General features: G+C 44.9%; 1 protein-coding gene across 1 annotated transcript in view; it reads right to left on the bottom strand.

The window, feature by feature from the left end:
- ITGA1 (integrin subunit alpha 1) overlaps window positions 1-19,004 on the bottom strand; it is a 233,803-nt gene that overhangs the window by 24,297 nt on the left and 190,502 nt on the right. The window contains exons 22-25 of the mRNA XM_040421264.1: window positions 18,767-18,843; window positions 11,354-11,437; window positions 10,367-10,469; window positions 2,787-2,900 (exon numbers count right to left, since the gene is read on the bottom strand). Of these exons, the coding sequence (XP_040277198.1) occupies window positions 2,787-2,900; window positions 10,367-10,469; window positions 11,354-11,437; window positions 18,767-18,843 (378 nt within the window). The remainder of the gene's footprint in view (window positions 1-2,786; window positions 2,901-10,366; window positions 10,470-11,353; window positions 11,438-18,766; window positions 18,844-19,004) is intronic.

The raw sequence follows: 19,004 nt of genomic DNA on the forward strand, positions 1-19,004 counted from the left end.
CCCAAAGTCAAATATTGATGCCATAAGGATAAGCCATTAATTAAAAAACCTGGATAACTACTGATTGTAGTGTATGGCCACAAGAGGGCGCACTGTCCTTATGTCTGGCACTGTACATTTAGTAACCAGTGCTTCGCTAAGGGATAGCAGCCGTATTAGGGTGTTTTAGGAGGAGGAGGCTGTGACTATCACCACTAGATTTAAAAAATAGGAACCCTTTGGTTTATTTGAAGTATTTTTTTTAATTTGCTGAATGAAAGGTAATAAATCATATTGCATTATTTGAGGTATACCATAACTGCTAGAACCCAGAAATATAAGAGGGCATCTATTAATATTGGTATTTCATATGCCAGTCTTAACAGAAAATATACGGGAGTAAGATGTGCCAAATTTATTAAGGAGCCTCCTAATACATTAGGGCATCTATGAGCTGTCAATGCACTAGTAGCTGAAATCTACACACCTATGAGCTATTGTAGATTTTTTCTACTATAATGTATGCCAATATTCTGCCATAAATTCAGATATACGGTGGCCATGCCCCTTTCTGATAAGCCACACCTACTTTAAAAATATTCAGCCATTTATTCACAAAAAGGATTGCATGAAGAATGTCTTACAACAGTATAGTGGTCTATAGAGGTGCAGTGAGCCAGGGGTCAACTGCGTAAGGGGCGTTAAATGTGTTAAAATGTGTAGTTGTGCTCAGGGGTGCAGCTTGCCTTTCTGCTGCTTGAGGAAAAAACTAAAACGCCCCCCCCCCCATACCAATTTCTTAACCTAACCCCTTTGCCCCAATGAAAGCGTTTTGTAGTTAGTTCCACCTATCCCCTCTAGAAGGGGCTGCTGCTCAGTTCTGAGAGCAGAGTGAGACAGAACAGTGAAGGAGTCAGACATAGCATCAGCAGCATCTAGCAGGGAGCAGCCATCCAGCCGGGTACATAAGAAGACAGCACCAGACACTTTCCTCTGAGTAAACAAAGGGAACTAACCAAAGGGAAGTTTTAGCAGCCATTACAGGGAATTTATGGAAATACAAACCAGTAAGGGTAATGCATGCATACTGGCTATGGACTTTACTGCATTTTGGTTGGAATAAAAGTGTCAGGCTCCCTTTCATACTAAAAAAGACAGATTTTCCATCTGTTGAAGGACTACACCCCACAGCAGAGCATTGTAGTGACACAATGTGAGAAGGCAAAAAGAGACAGAATTTGGGAGAGAGCACATATGTATTGGAAGAGTGACTTGGGGAGCGTCTGTACTGTCAACCCCCTTTTTTTCAGTTTCAGGTAAAAATTGTATCAACTTCTAAAACTACGTATATTTGCACTTTTGGCATTTTTTTTCAGTAAATGTTATACTGTATGTTCAGCACAACCAGTCTCATCATTGGTGCTACACATAGTTAATATGGTTGAAAAAATACATAAGTCCATCAGGTTCAACACGTAACAACCTACTGCTACCTCATTTCAAGGATCCCTGCCTTGCAACCCAAATAATCCTCCAACACCAAGGGTACCCCAAACCATCACCAGGCAGAAGAACCCTCTCGCCAGGGTTTACTCTGAGGGAAAGAAAGGGTGTGCCCCTCCCTTCACTGTGCACCGTCCCAGGAAGCCTCATAGCCACCATGAGGACTACGACTGCCATCGGGCCTCTGCCTCCACTCCCTTCTTCTAGCATCCCTCTAGGGTTCGCTGCAGAGGCCTGAAATCATTGGTGGTCCAAGACTTCCTCACACAGTCACGTACATAGAGAAGTAAGGGCCCCATAGCAAGGATCAAACCAGGCCCCCCACAAAATGACCCTTGGGCCATTTTTTCCACTGCCTCATTTGCTAAAAGTTGTTCCTTTAGAGGATAGAATCCTTACCAAGTTTTCACGCCCAGTAGAAGAGGAGATAATCCCAACTAAGACTGGGCCCCCTCTTTACCTGGGCCCCATAGCAGTAGCCAGGGGCGTTGCTAGGGTCTGAAAACATCCGGGGCACAAGCCCACTGTACCTCGCCCCCATGAAGCCATGTCCCCACCCCGTGAAGCCACACCCCCATTGCCACCGGGGGGGGGGGGGGGGAGAGGCCCTTCACAGTAGTTATTAACCCCTTTCAGCAGTCCCTCCTTTGCAATAGTTATTAACCCCTTTCAGCAGTCCCCCCTTCAGTGAATCGGGGACTGATGAAAGGGGTTAATAACTACTGTGAAGGGCCTAGCCGTCTGGGCAACCCCACAGATCATCCCCCCACCCCCTTGTACTTGTTCCGCTGATCCGCTACTTGCGGGCTGCGTGGGCATGAGTTAAATCCCGTCCTGTGGCGCGTGATCCCGCGAGACCTGTGATTTACAGCGGCTGGTCTCACGGGATTACGCGCTACAGGATGGGATTGCCACCGAAGTGACTGAACTCATGCCCGCACAGCCCACAAGTAGCGGTACCAGTACAAGGGGGGTGAGGAATAGCCAAATTAAAAAAAATTATGATACCAGCATAATATTCGGGGGAACTGGACAAAACATCCGGGGCTCAAGTCCCGAATATTTTGACCGAACGACACCCCTGGCAGTAGCATTGTCTGCCACTATGGTAGTTACGCCCCTGCTCTCACGTGTATCTGTGATCAGAAGATCATTTCGAATAGGATTTCAATTACAAATAAAAGCAGTAGGAAAGAATGTGTGTGAAATCACGGAAAACCTGGTCACATAATTCCGGTGCACAGATAATGAATGACATGAATGTGTGAGAGGCCCTCAGGAATACACATTATTAATGGACTTACTTCAGAATGTGACACGTTGATCAAGTACAGGAGAACATTGTTGTCTGGCGTCTTATAGTGGAATGAAAGGCGGAATTTGACCCTGGGCATTGGGATATGATCATTCCTCTTAATCTGGAAAAGAACACGATGTTACCATAAAGAATGGCATAAACATACATCCATGTTATCATGTGCAATGTATAAAAAAGCAATGAGGTGCCACATATAAAAATAAGCAGGTAATATATGAGCACTATGTGGTTTCAATGGGTGTTATGTAATTCTCTGGCTGGCTTCCCAACTGATGTTGTATGTATTGTGATGTTCTTCAGCATTTGAGATGTGTATTGTGATGCTCTGCAGCAGCTGAGGTGTGTATTATGATGTTCTGCAGAGGTTGTGGTGTGTATTATAAGGTTCTGCAGCAGTTGATGTGTGTATTATAAGTAGATATGAGCGAATCGAATCCAACGAAGTGGAATTCAATCCGAATTTCAGGATAAATTTGATTCGCCGAGAAGCCGAATCTCCTCATAGCCAATCGATTTAACCTGCAATAGCGTAAAAAACAAACAAACAAAAAAAATCCTACTTACCTCCTCCATTTGCTCGCAACGGGCTGGCCACCGCCATCTTGATTGAAGATCTAGGCCAAAATCCCATGCATTATCCCGGGCCGCGCGAGATTTCGCGCAAGATCCTCAAGCAAGGTGGCGGTGGCCGGCCCATCGCAAGCAAATGGAGGCGGTAAGTATGATTTAATTTTTTTTTCTGTTAATTTTACACCGTATTATTAGGTCCCTTTAACACGGGCGAGTATTCTGCGCCGGTGCAATGCGTGACGTGAACGCATTGCTCCCGCACTGAATCCTGACCCATTAATTTCAATGGGGCTGTGTACATGAGCGTTGTTTTTCACACAGCACTTGTGCATTCCGTGAAAATCGCAGCAGGTTCTATATTCTGCGTTTTTCACGCAACGCAGGCACGATAGAAATAAATGGGGCTGCGTGAAAATCGCATAGCATCCGCAAGCAAGTGCGGAAGCGGTGCGATTTTCACGCATGGTTTCTAGGAGATGATGATAGTAAATAGGGATGAGCAACCCCGGACCCCATTAAAGTCAATTCACTGTATTATTTTCCCTTCTAACTTGGTTATAAGTAAAAATAATAGCATTCTTAATATAGAATGCTAACAAAAATGGGGTTGAAAAATAAAAAAATAAACTCACCGCATCCACTTGGTCGCGCAGCCGGCATCCTCTTCTTTCTTCTTTCTGCAGGACCTGCAAAAGGACCTTCGCTGATGTCATTGCGCTTACCACATGGTGAGCGCGGTGACGTCAGCGCAGGTCCTGCTGAATGAAGATAGAAGGTCCTTTTGCAGGTCCTGCAGGAAGAAGAAAGAAGACGATACCGGCTGCACGATTAAGTGGATGAGGTGAGTTTTATTTTATTTAACCCCTCAATCCACATTTTAGTAAGCATTCGGTATTAAGAATGCTATTATTTTCCCTTATAACCATGTTAGAAGGGAAAATAATAAAATCAACAGAGCACCTAACCCAAACCCGAACTTCAGTGAAGAAGTCTGGGTACCACATTCAGTTTTTTATAACGCGCGTGCAAAACGCATTGCACTCGCGCGGGAAAAACTGAACAACGGAACACAATCGCAGATAAACTGACTGAAATTGCGTACCTACTCGCGTGGGTTTGCCGCAATGCACCCGCAACGCATCCGGACAAAATCTGTGACGCCCGTGTGAAAGAGGCCTTACTCTCAGAACCCAGCAATCACGTATCAACATGGCATCTGAAGGGTACAATGATGGGGGGGGGGGACATCATCATCATTGCACCTGCTACTTACAAAAAAAAAGTGGTTCGTGACTAAGTAATTCGGCACAAAGCTGCGAAGCAGCTGAATCGGATTTTCCAAAACTTTGTTTATCTGTAATTATAAGGTTCTGCAGCAGTTGAGGTGTGTGTTATGAGGTTCTGCAGCAGCTGGGGTGTGTATTGTGATGGTCTGCAGCAGTTAAGTTGTGTGTTATGATGTTCAGCAGCAGCTGAGGTGTGTGTTATGATGTTCAGCAGCAGCTATGGTGTGTACTGTGATGTTCTGCAGAAGCTGAGGTGTGTACTGTGATGTTCTGCAGAAGCTGAGGTGTGTACTGTGATGTTCTGCAGAAGCTGAGGTGTGTACTGAGATGTTTTGCAGCAGCTGAGGTGTGTGTTATGATGTTCAGCAGCAGCTGAGGTGTGTACTGTGATGTTCTGCAGAAGCTGAGGTGTGTACTGTGATGTTCTGCAGAAGCTGAGGTGTGTACTGTGATGTTCTGCAGAAGCTGAGGTGTGTACTGTGATGTTCTGCAGCAGCTGAGGTGTGTGTTATGATGTTCAGCAGCAGCTAAGGTGTGTACTGTGATGTTCTGCAGAAGCTGAGGTGTGTACTGTGATGTTCTGCAGAAGCTGAGGTGTGTGTTATGATGTTCAGCAGCAGCTGAGGTGTGTGTTTTGATGTTCAGCAGCAGGCTAAGGTGTGTACTGTGATGTACTGCAGAAGCTGAGGTGTGTACAGTGATGTTCTGCAGCAGCTGAGGTGTGTTATGATGTTTTGCACCATTCAAGGTGTATCTTATTATCCATATGTCAGCCATAGTTTGGCAGAACTGCAGAACAAACTTGATGAGTGGTGAGTGCTTTCCGCAAGTGACTTCTGTAGTGACTATCCGGCTCATCTCTGTATAACCGCTATGTTCTTGTGGATTACTAGCTAGGGACATGTCAATGGAAAATGAAAATTGAACACAATAATCAAATAGTAATCACTATGAAGTCTGGCATAAACATAAAGGCCCTTTTATACTGTAAGTCAAGAGAACTTTTTCTGATGGTAAGGCACATCTAATATGTAAAGCTAAGTGTATGTATAGCATATATGAATAGAGTTGAGCATACACCTGGATGTTCGGGTTCGGCAGGTGCGGCCAAACTTGAAAAAAAAATTCGGGTTCGGGACCCGAACTTGACCCCGAACCCGAACCCCATTGAAGTCAACGGGGGACCCGAACTTTTTGAGCACTAAAATGGCTGTAAAAAAGTCATGGAAAGAGCTAGAGGGGCTGAAAAAAGGCAGCAAAAAAAGTGCTTAAGAGCATGGCAAATGCTCTGCAAACAAATGTGGATAGGGAAATGAATTAAAAAAACATAAAAGACCTTAAAAAAATAAAAATTAGCAATGATGTAGGAGGAAGAGGTTGAGGAGGCGGTGAATGGGTGGATGTGGCCCGTGTAGGCGGTGAAGGAGGAATAGGTAGCCAACACAGATGTGTGTTATTTACAGCTCTCCGCCTGGGGCCCAGCCGCCACTACATTTACCCAGTGTGCAGTTAGGGATATATATGAGCGTCCTGGCCGTGCTTACTGGTCCATGTATCTGTGGTTAGGTGGACCTTGCCACAGATGGCGTTGCGCAGTGCACACTTGATTTATCCGATACTTGGTTGTGCAGATAGGGCACAGCTCTCCTGGAGAAGTAGTGGCGGCTGGGGAACGACGTACTGTGGGACAGCAAGCGACATGAGCAATTTGAAGCTGTCCATCTCCACCTGCCTGAATGACAGCATTTCAAAGGCCAGCAGTTTAGAAATGCTGGCATTCAGGGCCAGGGATCGGGGTGGCTAGGTGGGAATTTAACGCTTTCTCTCAAAGGTTTGTGAGATGTAGAGCTGAACGCTTCTGTGTGACATGGTGGAGATGCTTGGTGACAGAGGTGGTGTTGTTGGTGGCACATCCTCTGTTTGCTGGGCGGCAGGTGCCAACGTTCCTCAAGAGGCCGAGGCAGCAGCAGAAGAGGGAGCAGGAGGGGCCTGAGCCCTTTCTTGGTTTTGAAGGTGCTTTCTCCACTGCAGCCCGTGTCTCGCATGTAGATGCGTGGTCATGCAGGTTGTGCTAAGATTCAGAACGTTAATGCCTCGCTTCAGGCTCTGATGGCACAGCGTGCAAACCACTCGGGTCTTGTCGTCAGCACATTGTGTGAAGAAGTGCCATGCCACGGAACTCCTTGAAGCTGCCTTTGGTGTGCTCGGTCCCTGGTGACGGTGGCCAGTAGCAGGCAAACTGTTTTGGCGACGGCTGCTCTGCTTTTGCACCCTGCTCCCTCTTTTGCTACGCTGTTGGCTCGGTCTCACCACTGCCTCTTCCTCTGAACTCTGAAAGTCAGTGGCACGACCTTCATTCCATGTGGGGTCTAGGACCTCATTGTCCCCTGCATCGTCTTCCACCCAGTCTTCCTCCCTGGCCTCCTTTTCGGTCTGCACACTGCAGAAAGACGCAGCAGTTTGCACCTGTGTTTCGTCATCAGCAGAGACGTGCTGAGGTGGAATTCCCATGTCATCAGGAAACATAAGTGGTTGTGCGTCAGTGCATCTTCCACCCCTGGGGAAGGGCTAGGTGATGCCCTTGGGAAACCCTGCCAGCAGAGTCTTCAAACAGCATAAGAGACTGCTGCATGACTTGAAGCTCAGACAGGTTCCCCGATATGCACGGGGTTGATGTGACAGACTGATGGGCATGGGTTTCAGGCGCCACCTGTGTGCTTTCTGCAGAAGACTGGTGGGGAGATAATGTGAACGTGCTGGATCCACTGTCGGACACCCAATTGACTATGCTCGCCTGGAACTTGCTCAGGCCTTACCATCCTTAGAACGGCATTAGGCCCGACCAAATATCGCTGTAGATTCTGGCGGCTACTGGGACCTGAGGTAGTAGGTTCAGTAGGATGTGTAGCTGTGGCAGAACGGCCACGTCCTCTCCCTGCACCAGAGGCTCCACCAACACCACGACCATGACCGCGTCCCTTATTAGATGTTTGCCTCATAGTTAGCGTTCACCAAGCAAAGTAAAAAGTGGTTAAGTATGTTAAAAATAATTAACCGCCAATAAAAACCCTGATGTAGGGTATTGCACTAAATATTTTTTTTTTAAAACTCTATATGACAGCGGTATTTGTGGCCTAAATTTCACAGTCATTTATGCACATCTAATCCCAGATGTGCACTATATCAGAGTTTTTGTTTAACCCCAGTAAGCAAAAAGCCGGATTTCTGGCCTAAATGTGACAATCACTTATGCACGTGTAATCCCAGATGTGCAGTATATCAGAGACTTTTTTCACCTTAGTATGCCAAAGCCGTATTTCTGGCCTAAATGTGACAATCACTTATGCACGTGTAATCCCAGATGTGCAGTATATCAGAGGGTTTTTTCACCCCAGTAAGCACAAAGCCGTATTTCTGGCCTAAATGTGACAATCACTTATGCACGTGTAATCCCAGATGTGCAGTATATCAGAGGGTTTTTTCAGCCCAGTATGCCAAAGCCATATTTCTGGACTAAATGTGACAATCACTTATGCACGTGTAATCCCAGATGTGCAGTATATCAGAGGCTTTTTTCACCTTAGTATGCCAAAGCCGTATTTCTGGCCTAAATGTGACAATCACTTATGCATGTGTAATCCCAGATGTGCAGTATATCAGAGGTTTTTTTCACCCCAGTATGCCAAAGCCGTATTTCTGGCCAAAATGTGACAATCACTTATGCACGTCTAATCCCAGATGAGCACTATATGAAACAGATGTATTTTTTTCACCCCAGTAAGCAAAAAGCTGTATTTCTGGACTTGCAGACATGCAGATAGCCTGTGCTGGTGCACTATCGTTGCAAAAAATGGCTGCCGATTATGTATTGATATTGACTAACTGAAGAAAAAAAAGGTTCGTTTTCAGTAGTAGTTGGTTCAGGGCAGGCTTAAAAAAATTGTTCACTGCACCCACAAAACACATTTGCTGTAGATCGCTGAGTAAAGAAGCAGTTCTGAATCTTCATAATATTTCTTCCTGATCTCTCCCTCACAGCAGCTGCAGCCTCTCCCTACACTAATCCGAGCAGAGTGACGGGCGGCGCTACGTGACTCCAGCTTAAATAGAGGCTGGGTCACATGCTGCAGTTGGCCAATCACAGCCATGCCAATAGTAGGCATGGCTGTGATGGCCTTTTGGGGCAAGTAGTAGGACACTTGTTGATTGGCTGCTTTGCAGCCTTTCAAAAAGCGCCATAAAAATCGCCGAACACCGAACCCGAACTTTTACGTAAATGTTCGGGTTTGGGTCTGGGTGCCGAAAACCCTAAAGTTTGGTACGAACCCGAACTTTACAGTTCGGGTTCGCTCAACTCTATATATGAAGTGTGTGTGTATGTATGTCCGATAAAGGAATCTGCCCCGTCGCATTTTCAATCACGAAATTTGGCAGACAGGTACATCAGGTGTCCAGGAAGGTTTTAGACCGGGTCTCAGCTCTCTATCTGTTTCTGAGATATTCCCAAAATATGAAAATATGGCACATCACATGACCTACATTAGCCAATTGAAGCCTGCAGGTCTTTCTCTTCATATCCCAAATTCATATCCCAACTGCCATACATACGGTCACATGTCCCTTATCAGCCAATAGAAACTCGCAGGTCCTTAGTCTCCACATATACAAAGTTTTAATCCAGGTTTCCATAACAACCCAGCCTATTTTCTTCACTGCTGCAGGTTAGCTTTAAAGGCGCAGGGCGCTGTGGATGACACTGTTAAGGGAGCCGAGTGCTGTGGAGGTGACAGTTCAGGGGGCAGGTAGGGTGGCCCTTCAGGCCACCCTCAAAAGATGGACTTAAAAACCCCACCCCCAGGTCATGCTAAGCCACGCCCCGATCCAACGGGGATTGAAAAAAATGAAGGTAAAAATCAACTTCTGTTAGCTGCAGGGGTGGGATGGAGACTTTCTCCCTGTAGCTCACACTCAGACAGCACAGTGCTGCTGTCTGAGAGTGAGCTGTTCAAAAGAACATCCCTGTGTCCGTCCAGGCCCTGCGCGGAGGACAGGGAGTCTGAAAGCCGTCCTAAAACCGAACCTCTGGCCACCCTAGGGGCAGGCTGCTGTGGAGGTCACAGTTAGGGTCCATTCACACGTCCGCAAAATGGATCCGCATCCGTTCTGCAATTTTGCGGAACGGGTGCCTACCCATTCATTGTCAATGGGGCCGGAATGTGCTGTCCGCATCCGCATTTGCGGATCCGCACTTCCGCATCTGTGCTTCCGTTTTCGCAAAAAAAATAGAACATGTCCTATTCTTGTCCGCAATTGCGGACAAGATTAGGCATTTTCTATTATAGTTCAAAACACTTACGGACGTGTGAATGGACTCTTAAGGGGATGGTCTGTTTTAAGGGAATGGGGATGGTCTGTAGAGGTTACTGTTAAGGGGGCGGGTTATTGTGGAAATCACTGTTAATGAGACGGTGTACTGTTGAGATCACTGTTAAAGGGGAGGGCTCTGTGGGTGTTACTGTTAAGGGGGCAGGCCGCTTTAGAGGTCACTGTTAAAGGGGCGGGGTACTGTAGATGTCACGGTTATAGTGGATACTATTGATATCATTTAACGAAACACACAAACATTAAATGAAATAGATGAAATATACCCGTGCTAGTTTATGATATTATTGGAGCACTTTTCCTTTCAGTAGGCTGCAATCAGTCTTACCATATAATGCAGATTAATTTCTGGTCCGATTGCATCCGTGGAGTTAATGACAGAAGGGACTGTATCATTGGCAGGAATACTAATATGTATTTCTTTTTTTGACCTTAAAAGAAAAAAAAAGCAGACAAGTAAATCAAAAGTTGTACAATCATATATAATAGAATAGAAACTGCCAAAAATGATATTGGGATCAAATAAAATATACAATAAATAGATATGGGATAGATAGATACTGTAGATAGATATAAGAGAGATAGTGTCACAGGGAGCTGGTGGCGCGCTCTTCATTCGCAGCACGGCCGGCATCCCGCGCATACAGTGGAGTGGGGACCAGGGGGCGGGGAGGACCCGGCCGTGCATGCCTCAGTGTGGTCGGTGTCCTCCATACCCTAGACAACGAGCAGCAGGGGATCTGAGCGCCAATGTTAATGAATCGGCGCTCAGCTGTGTTATGAGCAATCAGAGCCTCGTGATGCTGGCCACGTCACGTGACTCACCTGTAGGGGTTATTTAAACAAGCAGCCTGCTGGCCACAGGTTGCCTGTGATTGGTCTTGCTGCCCTCACCAGCATTTTGTATTTTGCCTTCTGTGTGTGTTTTGGACCTCAGCTCTGTTTGTGACCTTCCTGGAATTGACGTGACCTCTTGGCTTCTGACTCCGGATTGTGTTTTGACCTCGTTATTGTATTGCTCCCTGTGTACCTGGCTTTGACTTTGGCTTGCCTGACTCTGTTACGGTACTTCTCTGTCTTCTTAGGACCCTGCATGTATCTAAGTGAGCGCCTGCGCCAAGTTGTACTTCGTCGGTTAGAACAGCCCGTGCAAGTAGGCAAGGGACAGAGGTGGGTTGGAGTTTAGGGCTGAACTTATCCCTACCCTCTGTCGTAACAGATAGCTAGATAGATAGATATAGAGAGAGATAGATATATTGAGAGAGAGATAGATAAATAGATAGATAATCAATTATGAAAGATATTCAGTAGATACCCAGTAAATGTCAGCCAAGACTCATAGTTAACAGGAAACGTAATGTTTTTTCTATTATCATCCAAGTTCTTCTCTTCACTGTCACTGGAGGACAACAAGAAAGCTCAATTAGTCTCAATTATCTTGACATTGCTGTGTGCACCACCGTTGGTCAAATTAACCCTATTTGATTAAACACTGCTGGACTGGTCACCACAAAATGTAGTGCAATGTGCAGGCAGTAGGTTGGAGGAGCTGATTGATAAACAGTTTTGTGGGAAAAGGATCATTAAAACTTGTAATGTATACATTCATATTTATGTGTTTTCCAACCTCAGGATTACCCCCCATGAACATCCCTCAGTACACAGGGGAGGTGTTATCAGTGACTGGCAGCTATGTCTGTGTACACACTTGCACAGAGAATGAAATCAAGCACTGATATCACCTCCCCCATGTATTGAGAGCTGTGCACGGAGGTGATCTTAAAGGGGTTATCCCATGATTCATGTAAAAATGCTCCAGTCTGGAAGATTTGTTTCAGGTTGGCAACTCAGGGGGGCATGATGTTTTTCAGAGGATGTGTCCTTTCTGCTGTAGCTCTTTCCCTGTAACTGCCACAGGTTCTAACAGAATATTTAAACTGAGCATGTGCGACCACCTCAGTGGGGTGGGCGGAGAACTAAAGAAAAGATCAACTAGGAGGTAATGCTGTACAGATGCATTTTATTGAATAGCTCAGTGGATATGCTAAATTACATGCAATTACAAAAGTTTTCCAATCCAAGTGCTTATTTGAAAAACGTAGACTGTTTTTTGTGGCTCAACCCCTTTAAGTTAGTGAAAAATGTGCCCAATTTGGAGACACAGAAGTTGAAGGGGGCAGACCCATCAGTCAGTACGTGTAGGCGTGTGCTTACATACTGCTCAACCATGTCGCACGTCCCCGTGATGTCCACGATCCAATTGGATATCTTCTCTATCAACTTTCGATGTTCTTTTATGCGCCTACCATGGTGATCACGGGTGGTGTGGATTCAGGGTTCCAGGCCGGAGAGGGAGCCTGATAAAGGGATGCCACATCCAAGGGAAGTCAATGGATGAAATTAAATGTAATCGAGCTGAAATATGGGACAAAGTATTGAAGCATAAGCTTCCAAGTTAAGGAGGGGGCGCACGGCAATTACCCACTCCCGACTCGGGGAGGTAGTGACGATAAATAACAATACAGGACTCTTAAGATGCCCTGTTATTGGAATGATTATTAAAAAATTACAGGGAATGTCACTGCTGTATTTTGGATTAGGAAACATTAGATAGGAGAGTCCCTGCTGCCGCTTTGTTGACTCTAGATAACTTCTGCCTGATCGCACGTCCCTGTGACGTCCACCATCCATTTGGATATCTTCTCTATCAGCTTTCGATGTTCTTTTCTGAGCCTACCATGTTGTTGGTTATCGGCGAATCAGGGTTCCATGCTGGAAAGGGAACGTGAGAAAGAGAGACCACATCCAAGGGAGGTTAATTGTTTCAAATTAAATATGATAGAGTGGAAATATGGGACAAAGTATTAAAGCGAAAATGTGGGACAACTTGTTAAAGTTTAAGCATTGAATGAAAGGATGTGGCGTGCATCAATTAAAGAAGAATTTCTTAAATTTTATTCCCTGTCAACTATGCAGAGCAGGGGTTTAAATCCGGCAAAATTAGAAAAATGTCACCTGACAATGTAAAAGACGATGTTCCTGTCAACTATGCAGAGGTGCCCCAGTGACATCCACCATCCATTTCTATATCTTCTCTATCAACTTTCGATGTTCTTTTCTGAGCCTACCATGTTGATCACGGATATCGGCGAATCAGGGTTCCACCCCAGAGAGAAAGCGTGAGAAAGAGACCACATCCAAGGGAGATAAATGGATGAAATTTTATTTTGATCAAGCGGAAATATGGGAAAAGTTATTGAGGCGCAAATGTGGGACAAATTATTGAAGAGCAAATGTGGGACAAATTTGTAAAGTGCAAATGTGGTACAACTTGTTAAAGTTTAAGCATTGAATGAAAGGAGGTGGTGTGCATTAATTAAAGAAGAATTTCTGAAATGTTATTCCCTGTCACCTATGCAGAGCAGGGGTTTATTCACGTTCAAAATTGTAAAATGTCAATGGAGGACCAGTCATTGGTGGTGAAGTGGTGCTGTTCCGCCGAGCGACTCACCCGTGCGTGCTGCAGCTGAAACTCCACTATCGCCTGCTGCTGCTCGCACAGTCTGGCCAGCATGTGCAAGGTGGAGTTCCACCTTGTGGGCACGTCGCATATGAGGCGGTGAGCGGGAAGGCCGAAGTTACGCTGCAGCGCTGACAGGCGAGCAGCAGCAGGGTGAGAACGCCGAAAGCGCGCACAGACGGCCCGCACTTTATGCAGCAGCTCTGACATATCGGGGTAATTTTTAAGGAACCTCTGCACCACCAAATTCAGCACATGCGCCAGGCAAGGGATGTGCGTCAAACCGGCTAGTCTCAGAGCTGCTACGAGATTTCGCCCAATATCGCACACTACCAGGTCGGGCTTGAGGCTCAGTGGCACCAACCACTCATTGGTCTGTTGTTCAAGGCCCCTCCACAGCTCCTGCGCGGTGTGGGGTTTGTCCCCCAAACAGATACGTTTTATAACTGCCTGCTGTCGTTTACCCCTGGCTGTGCTGAAGTTAGTGGTGAAGGTGTTACGCTGACCGGATGAGGAGGCGGTAGATGATGAGGAATCGGAGTAGGAGGAGGAAGCAACAGGAGGCAAACTGAAGCGCCCTGCAATCCTCGGTGGTGGAAGGACATGCGCCAAACTGCTATCCGCCTCAGGCCCAGCCGCCACTGCATTTACCCAGTGTGCTGTTATGGAGATATAACGTCCTTGACCTTGCTTTCTGGTCCACGTATCTGTAGTGAGGTGTACCTTGCCACAAATGGCGTTGCGCAGTGCACACCTGATTTTGTCCCCCACTTGGTTGTGCAGGGAAGGGATGGCTCATCTGAAAAGTAGTGGCGGCTGGGCAACCGACGTACTGTGAGACAGCCACCGCCATAAGGCTTTTAAAACTCTCCATCTCCACCCAGATGGAATGACAGCATTTCAAAGGCCAGTAATTTAGAAATGCAGGGCATTCAGGGCTAGGGATCGCGGGTGGGTAGGGGGGTACTTCCTCTTCCTCCTCCAGTGTTTGGGAGATGGAGAGCTGAACACTTCCGTGGGACATTGTGGAGATGCATGGTGACCCAGGTGGTGGTGTTGCTGGCAGATTCTCTGTTTGCGGGGTGACCAGGTGGCACTGAATAAAGAGGCCGAGGGGACTGCAGCTGAACCAGGAAGCAGGAGGAGCCAGAGACCTTTCTTGGTTTTTGAGGTGTCACTCCACTGCAGCTCGTGCTTTGCACTTAAAATGCCTGGTCATCGCAGGTTGTGCTCAGGTTGAGAACGTTTATGCCTCGCTTCAGGCTTTTTTTTTGCACAAAACGGGTGTTTGTTTAATAACTGAATATGACAGCAGTATATAACCCTTGAATTTCACACGTGCTGATGCTGCAAGGGCTGTAAAATTGTGTATTTTGCCAAAAAGTGTGTTTTTGAAAACCCAGAAAATTATGGCTGTATTTCTAGCTTAAATGCACACTGAATAATCCAGATGTTGGATAATGCAAAAATTTGTTTTTTCAAAGCCAGAAATTTATTTAAATTTTTAAAACTTGTTTTTCAAACAATCACAGATGCAGCAAGGGCTGCAATATTAAGTATTTGAAAAAAAAGTTGTTTTTTATAACAGAATATGAAAGCTGTATAAAATGATTGAATTTTCACACATAAAGATGCAGCTAGGGCTGTAAAATAGTGTATTTTGCACAAAAAGGGTGTTTAAAAACCCAGAAAATGATGGCTGTATTTCTAGCTTAAATTGCACACTGACTAATCCAGATGTTGGATATTGTCAAAAAAGTGTGTTTTTTTAGTAACAGAATATGAAAGCTGTATATAACGCTTGAATTTTACACGTGCAGATCTGTAAAATAGTGTATTTTGCAAAAAAAAGGGTGCTTAAATTGCACACTGACTAATCCTGCAAATGCACCAGATGTTGTATATTGCCAAAAAGGGTGTTTTTTTTAAAACCAGATTATTAGTGCAGTATTTCAAGCTTGGATTTGAATGTAACAAACGCTCAGATGCAGTGCTAGTGCACTGAGCTTGTATAAAATGGCCGCCGCGGCCGCCCACCTAACTAACAGACGGATAAAAGTTATTTATTTCTGTCACTGGGCTCAGGGCAGGGTAAAAAGATTGTGCACTGCACCCACACAACTAAATGTATGTCGATCGCTGAGTTATATTCGAGTTCTGATCACAGATTTTGTCCTATTCTCTCCCTCACAGCAGCAGCATCCTCTCCCTACCCTAGTAACAGAAGAGTGACGTGCAGCGCTACGTGACTCCAGCTTATATAGAGGCTGGGTCACATGCTGCACTGGCCAATCACAGCCATGCCATTAGTAGGCATGGCTTTGATGGCTTCTAAGGGCACACAGTTAAAAGCTTGTTGATTGGCTGCTCTGCAGCCTTTCAAAAAGCGCCAAGAAATCGCCAAACAACGAACCCCGAACTTTTACTGAAATGTTCGGGTTCGGGTCTGGGGTCCAAAAATCCAAAAGTTCGGTACGAACCCGAACTTTACAGTTCGGGTTCGCTCAACCCTAATACTAAGCAGTTACTTATATACTCCTCCCACACCAATCCATGGTGGTTTGGATATCACATGACTATTAACTCCTTAATAAGATCAGAACATCTAATTTTCTTTCTTTTAAAATTTTTTTATAACAATCTAATAAAATCAAAAACAGAAAAACTTTCTTCAATACAATGTTCGACTGCAGGGATATGATAAATTATATTGTAGGATCAAATCCTGTCTTTTTTTTAAACCTGCTGGAATGCAAGTGCTGAGCAAATGCTAGCTGACACATCAGTGTATATTGAACTCAGTGGGAATCCTCTATTATAATTTCAAGAAAAAATGTCACATATTTTGACCAGGGGTTTGGAGATGGCAATCATCAGCCAGAAAGAAGTGGATTACATTTATGTACAATATCCAATTATTTCCATCTTCCATGCGCTGCCAAAAATTCACAAGAATGTTTTTCCCCCGCCTATGAGACTCATTGTGGCAGGGATAGGATCCTTTTCGGAAAGACTTTCTGAATGGGTTGACTCACTTCTCCAACCCCTTGTTCACCTTATTCCTGTATATATTAAGGACACTGGGTCTGTGCTACAGGCATTTGAAAATTTTGAATGGAAGGACACATATGCCGGGATTACGTCAGACGTTGTGTCCTTATATACAAATATCCCATATACTCTGGCATTGATGGCCCTTCGATGGTTCCTGCACACATATAGTGATTATACCTTAGTATTGCGGGAATACATTGCAATGGTGACATTTATCATTTTTTCATGTTCAATAATACATATTATTTACAGAGGTCAGGAGTGTCCCATGGGAGCCAAGTTCTCCCATCTATCGCCAACATATTCATGGTCGGTGGGCAGAAACGGTTTCTTCTTGTAGATACCTATCCCTTTTCTGAGTCCATAAGATGGTATGGCCATTACATCGGCGACCTGTTGTTCATATGGGTCGGGTGATGTGACGGCCATACCATCCTTTTTCGCCTACCTCAATCAGTGTCTTGATACTATTTCCTTTGACTGCCAATATGATGCCAGGTCTGTCCATTTCCTGATTTACCTCTTAGGGGTGATGAGGTGTGTCGGGCATTCATGTCTCCACTTATAGAAAAGTCACAGCGGGCAATACAATATTGCTGGCAACTTCATGCCACTCCCCACATGTCATTCGCAATATTCCCAAAAGGGAGATGATTCGTACTAGACAAAACTGTACTGATGTAGATACATTCAGAAGGGAGTCCAATAAGGTTAAGAGTAGATTAGAACATAGATTGTATGCCCCAGAAATGATATCAGGTCACAGAGATTTAGCATTGTCACTGGACAGAAAAGCAAGACATTAGCAGTCTGTCCAGTGACAATGCTATTATGTTCTCCACTTGCTACAGTGAGGAGTATAGGGATATATGTCAAATCATTAAAAAACATCTTCCTGTTTTGAGTTATGATAAAAACTGGTCTGAATGCACAAGAAGCGGCATTAAATGTGTGGTGCGACGGGCGCCAACACTGGGAAATATACTGAGTCCAAGTCTTTATGTGGATATTCCCAGGACACAGCCGACATGGTTATCTAACAAAGGATTGTGAACCCCTTTAAGTTGGACGATAAATGTATACGGTAAGTTACAAGTTTTACAAAACTATATATCAATCTGCTGAGCTTCCATTACAATTAGTGCAATACAATCCACAACAAACATCATTTATCCAGCACTATAGTTATTTTATTATAGCATACATCAGTAGTATATGCAAAGACATTAAACTATGGCAGATACATTTATTAAAAGAAAGTGACATCTCTCTTCTTCCAAAAACCTGTAGTCCCCGTTCCCTGACCTCAGGAAAAATCTGTACAAAACGGTAAGCATTAGACAGGAAGGAGACAGATGCAGCTGCCTTGTCTCTCCGTCAGTGTCTGTGTGAGACCCCATGCTGTGAGAGGGGAAGGAGGTGGTGGGAACACACTAAGATTAGATTTTCTTTTTTAACAAAATGTTTAAAGGGGTTCTCCATTGTGGACAATCCATACTGGGTCCCTTGACAATAAGCAAATACAAAAGTGTCCTCTTGGTGGGACCCCAGCAATCTACTGTAATCTGAGGGAGAACCTAGCAGCAAGTGTTCAGTTTCCCTTCAGCACCTCTACATGGTAAATTAAGCATTACAAAGTGTCCATTCAAATTAATGGGATGTCTCTGTAATGAAGGACACAGCAAGTCCTCCTACTGACTGTTCTGGTGAACTGACTTCTGGCTTGTTTTTGGATTTACCATGTGTTCCTGCTTATATCGATTTTCCTGGTAACTGACCTTGGCCTGCCTCTGGATTAACCTATCATGTTCTGCATTGATGGCGTCTGTCTCCCATGCCTCCTGACTTCCCTTTGTACCTTTATCCATTCTTGAAGGTCTGCCATTAGTGTGCCCGCATCAGTTTTCTGAAATCAGCTCCGCAGATGTAACCTGAGGCCCTAGTGACAAAGTCCATCCGGCCTCACGGCATGCTAAGGGTTTTGGAGTTCATTGGCTGTATTCGAGATGGTGACCTTAGTACTCCCTGACAGCGCTTAGATATATTCCCAAAAATATTCACCCAAGAGTGCAAGAAGAGAACATGTCCATAAAACACATGCAAGCTGTATATTTGAAGGAAGTAATAAAGAAGGTCATGTTATTGATGCCATACCTTACTGCGTTAATAAGTATAGACACTGTATCCAGAAGGTGTGAGATGTTGAACTGGAAAGTTACTGTGAATGTGATCTTCAGAAAGAGGAAAATTAGAAAAAAAAATCATCACATAATACACCGTCTAACATGATAGTGATTCAGCAGTCTAGAGGCTCACTGCCCAGTGTACTAGCACCGTATCTCTACACTGTCTAACCGCTATACCCGGTACTGAAAAATCCATGATTGGACGG

Source organism: Bufo bufo, chromosome 2 (genome assembly GCF_905171765.1).
Source record: "Bufo bufo chromosome 2, aBufBuf1.1, whole genome shotgun sequence".
Lineage (NCBI taxonomy): Eukaryota > Metazoa > Chordata > Amphibia > Anura > Bufonidae > Bufo > Bufo bufo.